At 41.3% G+C, this 16556-nt stretch overlaps 1 protein-coding gene across 2 annotated transcripts in view; it reads right to left on the bottom strand.

Moving 5' to 3' along the window:
* The window catches only part of ube2g1a (ubiquitin-conjugating enzyme E2G 1a (UBC7 homolog, yeast)), a 69618-nt gene that overhangs the window by 10160 nt on the left and 42902 nt on the right, over window positions 1–16556 (bottom strand). For both annotated transcript variants that reach the window (XM_069884989.1, XM_069884990.1), the window contains exon 3: window positions 3952–4049. In XM_069884989.1, the coding sequence (XP_069741090.1) occupies window positions 3952–4049 (98 nt within the window). The remainder of the gene's footprint in view (window positions 1–3951; window positions 4050–16556) is intronic.

Raw genomic sequence — 16556 nt, 5'->3', positions numbered from 1 at the left:
GGTGGTTGCTGTCTTGAAATCCATGGTGACAATGGACTGCTACAGCGATGTATTGAAGATATCTGTAAGGACCTCCATCAGTTGGTCTGCAAAGTCCTTCAGTACTCAACCAGATACGTTGTTTGGTCCCACTGCCTTGTGTGGGTTCACGCTGAAGTTTTCTTCAGCGTCAGCCTGTTATTCTCGTTGAATCATACACTGATGTTCAGTGTATCTGGAAGATTTGTTATAGTTTTATCATTATATTTAATTTGCCACTTTTCTACCCATTCTCCAAATCTGTCTCAGTCATACTGTTTCCTCAACACTACCTGTTCCTCCACCTACTTTTGTATAATTTGCAACTGAGGTCAAAACCATTCATTCTGTAATCCAAATCATTAATATACAACATAAAAAGAAATGGCCTCAACACCACAGCCAACCAGAATATGATCCCTGCATTCTGACTCTCTGCTTCTTGCCAAACAGCCAATGTTCTACTCATGCTAGTATGTTTTGCTAGTATGTTTCCTGGTACATCATGGGCACTTTTCTTAAGTAGCCTCACATTCTGCATCTTGACAAAGGCCTTCTGAAAGTCCAAATATTCAACATTCACTGCATCTCCTATATATACCCTGCTTGTTACAATTCCAATAGGCTTATCAAGCAAGATTTTCCCATAATGAAACCATTGGCCTACCTTGTCATGTGGTGGTAAGTACAGTATCTGTAATCACATCCTTGACAATCAACTCCAACTACTCCCCAACCAATCAGGCTAACTGGCTTATAATTTCTTTTCTATTGCCTCCCTCCCTTCTTGAAGATGGAGTGACATTTGCTATTTTCCATTCCTTTGAGGATTTCTGATTGTTTCGGATATCCTCATTTATCTAAAATTTTTTGGAGGCGAAATGACGTCATTTTTTTTTGGAGCTGAACAGACATCACTTTCGGTTCCAAATAAAAAATTGGATTACTAAGAAATTTGGATAATTGGAGTTGTACTATATTATGAAAGTCACAATGATGTCGACAAGAAAGCATCAAGAGCAAAACTAATCCTCTGTTGAAAGAAAACTCACGACTGCAGTATTTTAGACAAATGATGTCTTCCACTAGAAAATGTGCGATATACAGTGAGTGAGTGCACTGTAAAAATAATTACACTGACAAAATCTCTTCACAAGCTCTTTTGTACAGAGGACAAACAAAATTAAGAATTACTTTGTCAAGAGCAGCTTTTGAAGTTAATTTACCATCACAGTCTGTCTCAGGGAAACTAGATTTGGGCTTTTATGTTACCATCAGCCCACCATTCATTGTCCATCTTACTTTCAAGAGGGTTAGGGCATGCCGCTTGGTAAACACTGCCATGAAGTGATGGATTGATGTCAATCAATTGGACTATTTCGATCTGAATGGTGTAGAAGAATTATTGGAGATGAAAGAAATTTCAGCATCCAGTTCGTAGAGGCCAGGTTTATCATTCTTCATTACCTGAATGCTGCCACATCAAGTTAGTGACCACATTTATATAATCAGACTGTTTGGCCTATCAGCAAGCAGCAGAATAAACCCATACAAGGAGTAGGGTTACAGTGAAATACATTTGTACAGAGCAACTGAAACATTTTACTAATGTATACTCGTTTGATAGTCAAATACTAGACGGAACAAGACTGATGCGTGATTTCACATTCTGGAATCTTCTCCCTGACAGAAGGGAGACGAGCGTGGACAGCACGGGACGAGTAATTTAGAGAGCTGGTTGCTTTTCAGGGGCATTGGGTGTTGTAGATGGAGTCAATGGAGGGAGGGGAGATTCATGTGATGATCTGAGCTATGTTCAGAATTCTCTTATTTACTGTGCTAGATACTCTGAATGGCACATCTGCAGAAGTATAAAGGAAGGGGATGAGTCAGCATAATGGATGGAGATTGAAAACTTGGCTGAATGGTGCACCAACAACAACCTTGCACTAAGTGTCACCAAAATTAAGGAGCTGATTGTTAACTTCAGGAAAGGAAAGCTAGAGGAATACAATCCAGTATTCATTGGGGAAATCAGGGTGAGCAAATTTAGGCTCTTGGGAGTCACTATCTTGGCCCCAACACAGCAATGGCATCGTGAAGAAAGTACATCAGTGCCTCTACTTTCTCAGGATTTTGACACCTGGCAAATTTCTACAGAGGCATAAAGCCGTCTGAAAGGTAGTGGACACAGCCTAGGACATCATAGGCAAAACCCTCTCCTCTACAAGGAATGCTGCTGTTGGAAAGCAGCAGAAATCAAGAGACCCACACCATCCAGCACACGCTTGGTTCTCACTGCTGCCATCAGGAAAGAGGTCTAGGTGCCACAAGACTCACACCACCAGGTTCAGGAACAGCTGCTATTCTCCCATCATCAGACTCCTCAACCACAAACTCAATCAGGGACTCATTTAAGGACTCTTTCTTGTGCACTTTATTGATTTTCTTTTGTTCTTTGTATTGGTTTACTTGCATTATCTGTTTACAGTTCTTTTATTTGTCTACATATTTATGCTGTGCACAGTTTATTTTTTGCACTACCAATTAGTGTTAATTCTGCTGTGCCCGCAGGAAAAAAGAATCAGGGTCATAAGTGATGTCATATATGTACTCTTGACAATAAATCTGAAATAAATAAATACTTTGAGGGAAGCCAGAGATATTCCATATTTCCTCAGGCTCCAGAAGTAAAGGCATGGGTGTGCTTTCTTGGGTATCGTGTCCATGTGTTTGGTTCAGGACGTGTCTTTGGAGATGCTTATTCCTGGGAACTTAAAGCTGTCTACCATCTGCATCTCAGCACGATCGAGGCAAGCAAAGGAATATGCCCTACTTTTCTTTCTGAAGCAAATGACTAGCTCCTTAACCTTGATGACATTAAGGAAGAGGCTATTGCCCTGCCAAGACCAAGGTCCTAGTGTTTGATGATGGATGAGATTATAACGTTGATGAGCTGTAGTCAATATAAGTTTTCTTGTCCTGATGTTCCAAGGCTGACTGCAGGACCAAGGAAATGGCATCAGCCGTGAACCTGTTGCATCACTGGGCAAATTGAAGTAGGCAAAGGCTGTCTGGGAGGTTGGAGTTCATATGAGCCATGAGGAGCCTCTCAGAATCATTTCATGGTGGACGTTAGACCACGAGATCATCGTCATTAAGGCCCATTTATTATGTTCTTCTTCAGTACCAGGATGAAGGTGGCTTCTTAGAGCAGATAGGAACTTATGTCTATTGCAGGGAGATGTTGAAGATATCTGTAAATACATCTATAGACTCTGTGCAGCCATTCAATTTCCAGGGATTCTCTCAGGAAAGACTATCTGACTGCTTTGGTGACAGCAGGTCCAGGTGTCAAAACACATGAAGTTGTTTTGGTGGGAGCCATTGGCTCTGACTTCCTGTTCGAAGTGAGGAAGAATACATTGTTTACCAGGGAGATTTTCTGCTGTTGGCTATTCTACATGGTTTTGCTTTGTTGCACTGACTAGCACGCCTTGCCTGTCAGAGTCACCAGCTACCTGAGAAGTTCACTTGGGACTCAAGCTTGCTCACTATATGGAACACTTGGTTTTATTTTCCAAGTTTGATGAAGTTCCAAACAAAGGAGAAAGCTCAAAATGCAAGTTTTCAGTTGGCCATTCAAAGGGATTTGTTTTTGACTCCTGATTTATCTTTTACCAATCAGATGGATTTATCTTTACTACATTTATGACTGGATTTTGGAATAAAATTTACCTGTTATAATCACAGATACAAATTATCTGGCATACAATGGCATATTCTGCTTGTCTCAATGGCATTACACAAATTATTGGAGCTTCACTAAGAGAGGTAAGCTGTAAAACAGTGCTTTCCCCTGATTACCTCCATTCTCACCAATGCCCCCAGTCTAGAAACAAACTCCTCCACCAATGCTGATATTGCTCTCACCGTTTGGGTGCCAGATTTCTGTGATGAATTTCATCTTTGGCGGCCTGAGGGGATAGTCTTTAGGGAAGGTGAGATGAGCTTTGAATACGCCACCTTCACTGTGGATAAAAGCACCATAATTAGTTCTGTTACAGAACAAATCATTTACAGAGAGAAAAAATACAAATTGAGGAATGAAATTATGGCTTAAAAACGTACAAAACTTTCCAGTTGAAAGTTTACTGCGAACAACAATATTTCACTCCTTGATCAAGTCACTATAATTAATTTTAGATAGATGATTTAGACACGTTTTCTGTCCCTAACATTCCTGTTAACTTTTTACCAACCTCTCCACCCACCCCATCTACTTACTTCAGACAGGAAGTTTAAACCTCTAATTTTGTTCCTGCTAGAATTTTTTGTGTTTTGGGTATAATGTTGTTAAACAAAAGCTGTATTCCATTGCTTTGCTGATGGCACAGGTGAAAGCATTATTCATATTCTTTCCAATTAGGAAATTATATCAAAAACCAAAAAAGGGAGTTAAAAAATGGCAAGTAGTTGAATCCTTTAGTAACATTGGCCAAGCTGCAGCCAGAATATGGTCATCCATCTTTACAGAGAAACATGCCCTTGGAATTTCTTTTTTAAAAAGAGTAGCAGGAGCTCATTTTTATTTTGGTAATAAGTCAGCCAACAAATAGGGAGCATTTATTTGGGTATAACTAGTAAAGGTCTTACCTCTGAAGTGCAATCTAAGCTGACAAAGTGAAGCAGTGAGGAATGCTGCATTATTGGAGCTGCTGTACTCTGAAAGGTGACCTGAAAAGAGTAGGATCATCTGGAGAACCCTGAAGGGGGCAAGTTTCGTCAGCAAGACTGATTAAACAGGAATCAGATGCGGAAGTGCTGGAACAAAAAGGAATCTCCCATTGAGTGGTAACCATTTACCTGTTAAACACAGTACAAGAATTGCTTGCATCCAATGAGATTGGACTGTGGTCCAAAGAGCTTTTCTAATCTTAAATATACATTACACACACCTGCACTTAGTATTGGGGGGTGGGGGGGGGGGAATTAAGTAGGTTAGGTAGGTTAAGATAGTTTTATTGTTCAAAAAGCCTTTGACACTGTGAGCAGGAAAGGGCTTTGGCAAATACTAGAGCGCCTCGGATGCCCCCCCAAGTTCCTCAAAATGACTGCACGAAAACCAACGTCGGGTCAGATACAGCAATGAGCTCTCCGAACCCTTCTCCATTAACAACGGCGTGAAGCAAGGCAGTGTCCTCGCACCAACCCTCTTTACCATCTTCTTCAGCATGATGCTGAAGAAGATCTAATGAAGAAATTTCAAAAATCGTTTATACCGGTTTGGCATAAAAATAAACCAAAAAAGGTGACTCAACCGTGGATAACAAGGGAAATTAGAGACAGCATTAGGTCCAAAGAGAGAGCATATCAATTGGCCAAAAAAAGTACCACAACCGAAGACTGGGAGCAGTTCAAGATGCACCAAAGGAGGACAAAGGGATTAATCAAGAGAGCAAAAATAAATTACGAAAGTAAGCTTGTGGCAAATATAAAAACCGACTGCAAAAGCTTTTATAAATATGTCAAGAGGAAAAGATTGGTGAAATCCAGAGTAGGTCCTTTGCAGTCGGAATCAGGGGAATATATAATGGGGAATAAGGAAATGGCAGACCAATTAAATTCTTACTTTAGTTCTGTTTTTACAAGAGAGGATACAAATAACCTCCCAAGGATATTGGGAAACATAGAGATTAATGCAAGGGAGGAACTGAAAGAAATCAGTATCTCTCAGGACATGGTCTTGGGGAAATTGATGGGATTGAAGGCAGATAAATCCCAAGGGCCTGATAATCTACATCCTAGGGTACTTAAGGAAGTGGCCATTCAGATAGCAGATGCTTTAAGAATTATTTTCCCGAACTCGATAGACTCAGGATCAGTACCCATGGATTAGAGGGTAGCTAATGTTACCCCACTATTTAAAAAGGGGGGTAGAGGAAAAGCAGGGAATTATAGGCCGGTGAGCCTTACATCAGTAGTGGGCAAAATAATGGAATCCATTATTAAGGATGTAATAACGGAGCATATGACTAGCAGAGAAGGGATCGGACAGAGTCAACATGGATTTACAAAAGGTAAATCGTGCTTGACAAATCTATTGGAATTCTTTGAGATGGTTACAGGTAAAATAGATGGGGGAGAACAAGTGGATGTGGTGTACCTGGACTTCCAAAAGGCCTTCGATTAGGTCCCGCATAAACGACTGGCTTCCAAAATCAAGGCTCATGTGATTGGGGGCAAAGTATTGATGTGGATTGAGAACTGGCTGGCAGGTAGAAGACAGAGAGTTGGGATAAATGGCTCGTTTTCTGAATGGCAGGCGGTGACCAGTGGGGTGCCACAGGGATCTGTACTGGGACCCCAGCTGTTCACAATTTACATTAATGATCTGGATGAGGGGATTGGATGTAATATCTCCAAATTTGCAGATGACACTAAGCTAGGAGGGGTTGTGTGCACGGAAGAGGGGAGTCAGGAAGCTCCAGTGTGATTTGGATAAATTGAGGGACTGGGCAGATACATGGCAAATGCACTACAATGTGGATAAATGTGATGTTATCCACTTTGGTAATACAAACCGGAGGCCAGATTACTATTTGAATGGCAATAGATTAAGAGATGGGGAAGTGCAGAGAGACCTAGGGGTACTTGTACACCAGTCTCTGAAGACAAGTATGCAGGTACAGCAGGCGGTTAAAAAGGAAAATGGTATGTTGGCCTTCATATCAAGAGGGTTTGAGTATAGGAATAAGGATACTTTACTGCAGCTGTACAGGGCCTTGGTGAGACCCCACATGGAGTATTGTGTGCAGTTTTGGTCACCTTATCTAAGGAAGGATGTTCTTGCAATGGAGGGAGTGCAGAGGCGATTCACCAGGCTGATACCTGGAATGGCAGGAATGACTTATGAGGAAAGATTGCGCAAATTGGGATTGTACTCGCTGGAGTTTAGAAGATTGAGAGGGAATCTCATAGAGACATATAAAATTCTGGCAGGACTGGACAGAATGGATGCAGATGGGATGTTTCCAATGATGGAAAAATCCCGAACCTGGGGCCATGGTTTGAGGATAATAGGCAAACCATTTAGGACTGAGATGAGGAGGAATTTCTTTACCCAGAGGGTGGTGAATCTGTGGAATTCATTGCCACAGAGGGCAGTAGAGGCAGGTTCATTAAATATATTTAAGAGGGAATTAGATCTATTTCTTCAGTATAAGGGTATTAAAGGTTATGGAGAGAAGGCGGGAACGGGGTACTGAACTTTAAGATCAGCCATGATCTCGTTGAATGGCGGAGCAGGCTCGAAGGGTCGAATGACCTACTCCTGCTCCCATCTTCTATGCTGAAACAAGCCATGAAAGACCTCAACAATGAAGACGCTGTTTACATCCGGTACCGCACGGATGGCAGTCTCTTCAATCTGAGGCACCTGCAAGCTCACACCAAGACACAAGAGCAACTTATCCATGAACTACTCTTTGCAGACGATGCCGCTTTAGTTGCCCATTCAGAGGAAAAACGTGACGTCCTGTTTTGCGGAAACTGCCAAAATGTTTGGCCTGGAAGTCAGTCTGAAGAAAATTGAGGTCCTCCATCAGCCAGCTCCCCACCATGACCACCAGCCCCCCCACATCTTCATCAGGCACACAGAACTCAAAAGGGTCAACCAGTTTACCTACCTCGGCTGCACCATTTCATCAGATGCAAGGATCGACAAAGAGATAGACAACAGACTCGCCAAGGCAAATAGCACCTTTGGAAGACTACAGAAAAGAGTATGGAAAAACAACCACCTGAAGAAACACACAAAGATCAGCGTGTACAGAGCCGTTGTCATACCCAAGCTCCTGTTTGGCTCCGAATCATGGGTCCTCTACAGGCATCACCTACGGCTCCTAGAACGCTTCCATCAGCGTTGTCTCCGCTCCATCCTCAATTTTCATTGGAATGACTTCATCACCAACATCAAAGTACTCGAGCTGGCAGAGTCTGCAAGCATCGAATCCATGCTGCTGAAGACCCAATTGCACTGGGTGGGTCATGTCTCCAGAATGGAGGACCATCGCCTTCCCAAGATCGTGTTCTATGGCGAGCTCTCCACTGGCCACCGAGACAGAGGTGCACCAAAGAAGAGGTACAAGGACTGCTTAAAGAAATCTCTTGGTGCCTGCCACATTGACCACTGCCAGTGGGCTGATATAGCCTCCAACCGTGCATCTTGGCGCCTCACAGTTCAGCGGGCAGCAACCTCCTTTGAAGAAGACTGCAGAGCCCACCTCACTGACAAAAGACAAAGGAGGAAAAACCCAACACCCAACCCCAACCAACCAATTTTCCCTTGCAACCGTGCCTGCCTGTCCCGCATTGGACTTGTCAGTCACCAACGAGCCTGCAGCAGACGTGGACATACCCCTCCATAAATCTTCATCCGTGAAGCCAAGCCAAAGAAAGAAGAAAGATGTAGGAGAAGCAAATCCCATAAAAGAGCACCTATATACAATAAACATTCAGAAGAGTAAAATCATGGATCAGGAGGTGGAATATATGTTGAGGAATGATGTTATTAGACCTTCGAACTCAGATCGCAGTTCTCCTTGTATTCTGGTACCAAAACCAGATGGAACTGTTAGGATCTGTACAGATTATTAGGAATGTTAATTCAGTAACTAAAACAGATGCTTATCCTATTCCTAGAATAGATGACTGTATTCATAAAATTGGCAAAGCTAAATTTTTTACTAAGTTGGATTTGTTGAAGGGTTACTGGTGTGTGCCTTTAACAGAGAGGAAAGAATATTTCAGCTTTTGTAACTCTATCCGATTTATACGCGTATAATGTGCTACCTTTTGGCATGAAAAATGGCCCTGCAACATTCCAAAGGATGATTAATTCTGTTATTCAAGGGATAACACATACAGATGCTTATATTGATGACTTGGTCACAAAAAGTGACACATGGGAAGAACATCTAAGGTAATTGGACAAATTGTTTGCAAGATTATCCAAAGCAAACTTAACTGTTAATTTCGCAAAGAGTCCATTTGCAAATGCCACGGTAACATATTTGGGTTATGTAGTTGGCCATGGCAAAGTTGCACCTATTCAACGTAAGGCGAATGAAATTTCTCAGTTTCCTACTCCCAATGGCAAGAAAGCAGTGAGAAGGATTTTAGGAATGGCAGGATATTACAGGAAATTTCGCAGAAATTTTGCTGAGGTTGCTCTTCCTTTAACCAACCTTTTGAAGAAAGGGGAGAAATTTGTGTGGACTAAATATTGACAGGCAGCTTTAGAAAATTTAGAGGAAATGCCCTGTGTTAAAATCTCCTGATTTTGACAGACCCTTTTCTGTAGCAGTGGATGCCAGTGAGGGAGCAGCAGGTGCAGTTTTATTGCAAAACCATAATGAAATTGACCATCCAGTTTCCTACTTTCCAAAAAAATTCAATGTTCATCAAAAGAACTATTCCACTATTGAAAAAGAACTGTTGGCTATCATATTTGCTCTGCAGACTTTTGATGTACATCTTGGTACCTCTCATGAACCAATTGTTATATTCTCTAACCACAATCCTCTGGTGTTATTGAATAAAAACAGAAGATTGTTAAACTGGAGTTTGATATTACAAGAATATGATCTGCAAATTAACCATATCAGAGGTGTAAATAATGCAATTGCCGATTGTTTGTCAAGATGTTAAAATTGATCGTGTATAAAAATTGAATTACTGTATTGTAACATGTTATATATTGTGTATTGTTATCTCTTTAGTGATTTTAAGACAGTTTAGTTATAACTGAATTTTAACTCAAGAGTTAAAAGGTTGCACACAAACATTTTAAAACAGAATATTTGCAGAGTTTTTTGCAAAAGAGCAACAAAGTATCAACATACAACTTGCCTGGGAGAACATGTGATTTTTGCAGGGAGACTTAACAGAAGGCACATTCAGGTGGCTAAAATACCCCGATGTAAAGCTGCATATTCTACCCCTATGTGGCTGCTGGGAGGCCACCTGAAAGAGCAGGAGGTGCCTCCAAGGCACACTTTCCAACCCTCCTCCGAGAGGGATAATCGCTGGAGCATTAAGTTTCCCAAGGCACCTGAATGCAGCTGCCCAAAAGTGACTGCTAAGGGGATGACAATCAGCTGGTGAGCACATGACAGCCCCCCTCCCCACTGCCCCTGATCCCCGGCATGAGACTATAGGGCTGGGGCAGGCAGCGCGGGACGTCAGCGCTGGGGTGGGTGGCAAGGGATGTTAGCGCTGGGAGGCTGGCATAGGATGCCTCGGGCCACAGCATTGACATCCTGCACCGGCCGCCCCAGCACTGACATCCTGAAAGGACAGGAGCCGGAGTGCGCTAAGAAGCACCTCCTGTGCAGCTGTCCCTTTCGGGTGGTTAGTGCTGCGCTTTTAGTGCTGCACCTGAACGACCATTACACAGGTCTGAATCCACTTCTGCAAGCGGATTCTTGGCAGAGAATGCACCTGAAACCGGCAAGAGAGGGAGGGTGTGAAACAAAGAGAGAGGAGACAGAAATCAGTTCCAGAAGGACAAAGCTGGCAAACTTTTGGAAGACTGTCTGGTCAAAGGAGAAGGCTGTCTGTCTGAAAGGTGACCTGAAAGGAGGATCATCTGGAGAACCCTGAAGGGGGCAAGTTTCATCAGCAAGACTGATTAAACAATAATCAGGTGCGGATATACTGTTACAAAAAGGAATCTCCCTCTGAAGACCAACAAGAACCCTCCTAAGTGGTAACCATTTGCCCATTAAGCACCAAAGACTGGTGAACTTTATTAGTGCTAACTTCTGTGCATAGTACAAGAATTACCTGCAACCAATAAGATTGGACTGTGATCCAAAGAGCTTTTCTAATCTTAAATACACATTACACACACCTGTACTTAGTATTAGAGGGGGGATTAATAGGTTAGGTAGGTTAAGTAATAAGTTAAAGTTTAATTTTGTTTTATTGTTCAAATATGATTAAAAACTACTTTTGTTTAAGTAACTTTGTGTTGTGGTGCATATCTATTGCTGCTGGTTTTGGGGTCCTCTGGACTCCGTTACAAACCTTGGACATTAATACAGAGAGCTCAAAATTACTATTCTTGCAGTGATATGGCATTGCTTTAATTTGCTTCTTACAAATTTTAATACATCTGATCAGAGTAAAATACCACAGGTACCCAAATGGCAAAATACATAGTTGGAATGGTGATATTTTCAAAAAATCCCAAATGAAAGCATTGCTTGGTAGATAAACCATTCCTAACTGGGGCTGCCCTACCCGGGGACACAGCACATTTAAGTAAAAGCCTTTTCTTTTCACCTCATATAACAGAATTTTTAAAATGTTTTTTTTATGTAGTTGGTAGAACACTATGGAAGAAACTGACACTTAATTGCTTCAGAGAGAAGGGGCCCATAAACTCTGAGCCAAGTCCTGCGGGGAGGGCCATAGCCGATTAAAAATATTGAGAATGGCTGCAGTAGCCCAACAAATTTCACCATGGGCATTTTAATTATAGTTAAGAAAAACAAACCTCCAGTTGCATACCTACAAACTCTTATCAAATCAACATGACAAAAGAAGGCAAGCAACTTGCTGAATACCATATAGATATAGATATTTGCACAGTTACCAGGTTAGCAAAGACGAGGCTAAAAAACTGGGAAATTGCTGGATTATACTGTGTTAAATCCCACAACTACAATACCAATTATCCGAAATAGTCGGGACCTGCCCAATGTCGGATAAACGTTTTTTTCGGAGAACTGGTCATTTTAAAAAAACAGCCCAGTAGCAACAGGAAATCACTTGTATCGATGTTTAAACAACAACAAACAACAAGGGAAGGCTTTATAAGCATGAAATAATGTTTAATTCTCACAAAAAATGCTAGCCGCCGCCGATCACTGGCACCTCTGCACTAACGCACCAGGAACCTGACATACCCAGTCAGTTTGGCTCCATAAACATTTCAGATAAATGAGCATTTCTGATCTTTGTTTGGATATCCTCATTTATCCAAAAAAAATTTTTTTTTGGATAATTGAAGATTTCGCACAATCCGATTTCGGATAATCGGAGTTGTACTGTACTTCATTCAACAATCAATGTGTGATGAATCTGTGACATCCTGTCAGTCTTTCGCTGTGCTTAGTCTGCTCTACTGACATTGGACGTGTATTATCTTTACCACTAAAGACACTCCCCTTGGGTATAACTGTGCATGCACCCATCATCATTCATTATTATATTACTGAGTTTCTATTAATAAAAGCCATGATTCCTGGTTAACTACACAGCCTTTGATTTCTTCATTTACTGGCACTTCACAATTGCCAATTTCTGATTAAGTTTAGTATTTTTCACATGGATACTCTAGCTAGCAAACATGTGGATGGCATTCATTCCGCTTCACCTTGAGAGTACAAATGCAAAACTGAACAAAATTGTATCAAGTTCTGCCAAACTTAAAACAGATAGTGTCATTCAAATTAAATTTAAAGTCACAAAGACAGTGGCATCAATTTTGCACAATATTGAAGTACAAGAAAAGGCAGAACACTATTTGCACATTTTACCTGTTTACACTTCAGATCATATTGCAATAAAATGTTCTACAGTGTACAACCTCAATGTGCTTTTAATCCTTTGTATCAAGAAGAATGACAGCTGCTGCCTTTCCAGGGCATATATGGACACTAAACAGTAGAAAGGTTGAATCTCACCAATCAAGCTTTGATCTCTGCCATGCAACTTGTATAAAATCCCAATCAATGTCCCAAAATACATCCCCCATGACTGGTGCATGAGCCCACGGCATCTTGTCATTGTTTTGTTGCTTTTAGTCAAGTTTATTGTCATCTAATTGTTCCTCCATGCAAAACATTCAGACACACAACCAGACACAACACATGCAGGACAGGTATTTTATCTATAAAAATAAATAAATATTGTTTTGTACACATGAGTCTCATATGGTTAATGTGAACAGTTCCTCTGGTCATTCAGCGTTCTCACTGCCAGTGGGAAGAAGCTGTTCCTCAGTCTGGTGGTGCTGACTCTGATATTCCTGTATCTCTTCCCCGACAGGAGCAGCTGAAAGATGCTGTGTGCAGGGTGGAAGGGGTCCTCAATGATTTTGTGCGCCCTCTTCAGACAACGATGCAGGAGATCACGTTGTTCATGTCAGGAGAGGGAGACTCCAGTGATCTTCTCTGCCATTCTTATGGTCCTGTGGATTATCCTCCGATCCATTTCTCTGCAGCAACCGTTCCACACTGTGATGTAACCAGTCAGGATGCTCTTGATATGATGGTCAGCATGATGGTGTTCGATATTCTGCTACCATCCCAGACAGATTTGGTTATTGAAGCCTTTCAATATTGAGCTTTGCTTTGTATTTGCCTGTCATATAGAGACCTCCATGCAGTAGCCAGGATGTGGACAACAAATTGCAACAGATAGAAAAGGTGTGCCTGAAAGGAAATGTTATGATGGTCATGGGAGATTTTAACATGCAAGTAGATTAGAAAAACCAGGTTGGGACTGGATCTCAAATGAGAAAATTTGTAGAAAGCCTACGAGATGACTTTTTAGAGTAGCTTGTTGATGAGCACGAGGGGATCAGCTGTGCTGGATCGGACGTCGTGTAATGCATCAGAGGTAAACAAACATCTCGGAGTAAAGGAACTATTATGGGGCAGTGATCCCGGTATAATTGAGTTCCATTTGAGAAGGAGAAACTAAAGTCAGATTTATGAGCATTTCAGTGGAGCAAAGAGAGAGCAACTGGCCAAAGTAGACTGGAAGGAAGTACTGGTAAGAAAGACAGTAGAGCAGTAATGGGAGTTTCTGCAAGAAATGGGGAAGGTGTAGGATAAATAAATACCAAAATAGAGGAAATATTCAAATAAAAAAATGCCACAACTGATAAGGGAAGTCAAAGCCATCGTGAAAGCAAAAGAGAGGGCAGGCAGTTTGGAAAGTTTTTAAAATTACAAAAAGTAACTAAAAAAGCTCGTAAGAAAGGAAAAGTAGTATGGAAGTCAGCTAGCAAATAATATCAGAGGATACAAAAAGATACTTCAAGAATAAGAGCAGATATAGGACCACGAGAAAATTACACTGGAAAATAATAATGGAAGACAAGAAGATGGCAGAGGAACTAACTGAGTATTTTGCATCAGTCTTCACTGTGAAAGTGTGCAGTGTGGCAGATGGTGAAGGGCACCAGGGAAGTGAGTGCAGTTGCTATTTCAAGGGAGAAGGTGCTCAGAAAGCTGAATAGTCCAAGGATGGTTAAGTCACCAAGACCAGATGGATTGCATCCTTGGGTCCTGAAAGAAGTAGCAGTAGAGATTGTGGAGGCATTGATAATGACCTTTCAGGAATCAATAGATTTTGGCATGGTTCCAGAGGTCTGTAAAATCAGTATCACCATATTATTTAAGAAGGGGTGGAGGCAGCATGAAGGAAATTATAGACCAGTTAGCTTGACATCAGTGGTTGGGAAGATGTTGGAGTAGATTGTAAAGGATGAGGTTATGGAAGTACTTGAAGACACATGACAGGATAGGCTAATAGGTAGTTCAAATACAAGGATTATATTTTGATTGGCTGCCAAGTGCTAGTGGTGTTCCACAGGGCCTGTGTTGGGAGCCACTTGTGTTGTAAATTAATGGTTTGGATTATGGAATGAATGGGTTTGTGGCAAAGTTCGCAGACAATACGAGGATAGATGGCGGTGCAAGTATTGAAGAGGAAACACGGAGGCTTCAGAAGGACTTGGACAGATGAGGAAAATTGGCAAATGAAACACAATGTCACTAAGTGTATGGTCATTCATTTCGGTAGAAAAAAATAAACAAGCAGACCATTTTTTAAATGGAGAGCAAATTGAAAATTCCCAGATGCAAAGGGTCCTGGGATTCTTCATACAGGATAGTCTGAAGGCAAACTTTCAGATTGAGATGGTGGAGAAGGCGGCAAATTCAACGCTGGCATTCATTTCAACAGGAATAGAATAAAAGAGCAGGGATGTGATGTTTAGGCTCTAGGCACTGGTGAGACATGTCTTGGAGTACTGTGAGCAGTTTTGGGCTCCTCATTTAAGAAAGGATGTGCTGATGTTGAGAGGGTACATGGGAGGTTCACCACGATGATTCTGGGAATGAAAGAACTATAATATGAGGAGCATCTAACAGCTCTTGGCCTGTTTACATTGGATTTAGGAGAAGGGGGAGGGATTTCACTGAAATATTTCGAATGCTGAAAGGTGTAGACAAAGTAGATGTTGAAAAGTTGTTTCCCATGGTGGGATGGTCTAGGACAAGAGGGTACAACTTCATGATTAAAGGGCATCAGCTTGGACTAGAGATTCCTAAGAATTTCTTCAGCCAGAGTGAAGAATTTGTTGCCACAGGTAGTTGTGGAGGGCAGAGATTAAATGCCATGGCTAATCAAGAACCAATTAACTGTTATGGGAAGAAGGATAATGAGCAGGGCTGAGTAGGAAAATGGATGATTGAATGGTGGGGCAGACTCAATGGGCTGAATAGACTTTTTCTACTCCAATGTCATATGATTTTGCTCTTCTCCACTCAGATCTAACAACTTGTATTAGCAATTCCAAATCCATAACCTCAAACTCTCCTGTTATCCTTCCAAAGTATTCCATCATATGAACTTTACTACAGTCAATAAAGGACATCTCAAGCTCTACTGCATTTGTAATCAGTTTTGAATCTGCTGCTATGCTCTGCAATGAAGCTCGACAAAGTCCTAATTATTTTTGGTTCTATGCTTTGTTTCCCATTCTAATTCCACCACTTCTTCCAGTTCCCAGCTTCTCCAGGTGGACTCAAAGTTAAATGTTCTCAAATTGCAAATCTCAGGTGTCTTCTCCTACTGATAAACAATGTCATCATCTGCACTCTTGATCTCCTCTGCACACCCCATCCCCTCAGCGCATTCATTGCTATAGCCTTTATCTATGTAATACCAATTTTCCTTTGTTTAGTTTCAATTTCAGTATGATCTTGTAAATTGCTCTGTGATATTTCTCTACATTCAAAAAGTTGCTATTCAAAGCCACTGCAGTTTTGATTTTGACAATTTATTAGCAACAAAACCAAGCCTTAAAATCTACAAGTAAAATTGTGTCCTGGATGGACTTGTCAAAACAGTAGAGAAAAACTGCACTAGTGCTGTTGCAAGCTGTAAAAATGTCCCAGAAAAGTTAAAAATGGACAAATTATCAAAAAATTCACTCTACATTCAGTCTCTTATTTTGGGGCAGAGCTTTGCAACTAATTAATTCTCTTATCGGGGAGGGGAGGAAGAGAGAGAGAACACAAATGATCAACCAATTTTTGGTGAAATAGGCAAGGGACAAATAGCAGGGCCATCACAAATAGTACTCTATATTTTACAATGGCTCAGTCAATGAAAGAAAGAAAGATGGTGAGGAATTTGTTAATATTCTATGTGTTGATGATCAACAACCGCTA

The sequence above is a fragment of the Narcine bancroftii genome, chromosome 6 (assembly GCF_036971445.1).
Source record: "Narcine bancroftii isolate sNarBan1 chromosome 6, sNarBan1.hap1, whole genome shotgun sequence".
Classification (NCBI taxonomy): Eukaryota; Metazoa; Chordata; class Chondrichthyes; order Torpediniformes; family Narcinidae; genus Narcine; species Narcine bancroftii.
The sequence above is the reverse complement of the archived record's forward strand: the minus strand, read 5'-3'. Positions and strand labels throughout refer to the sequence as shown.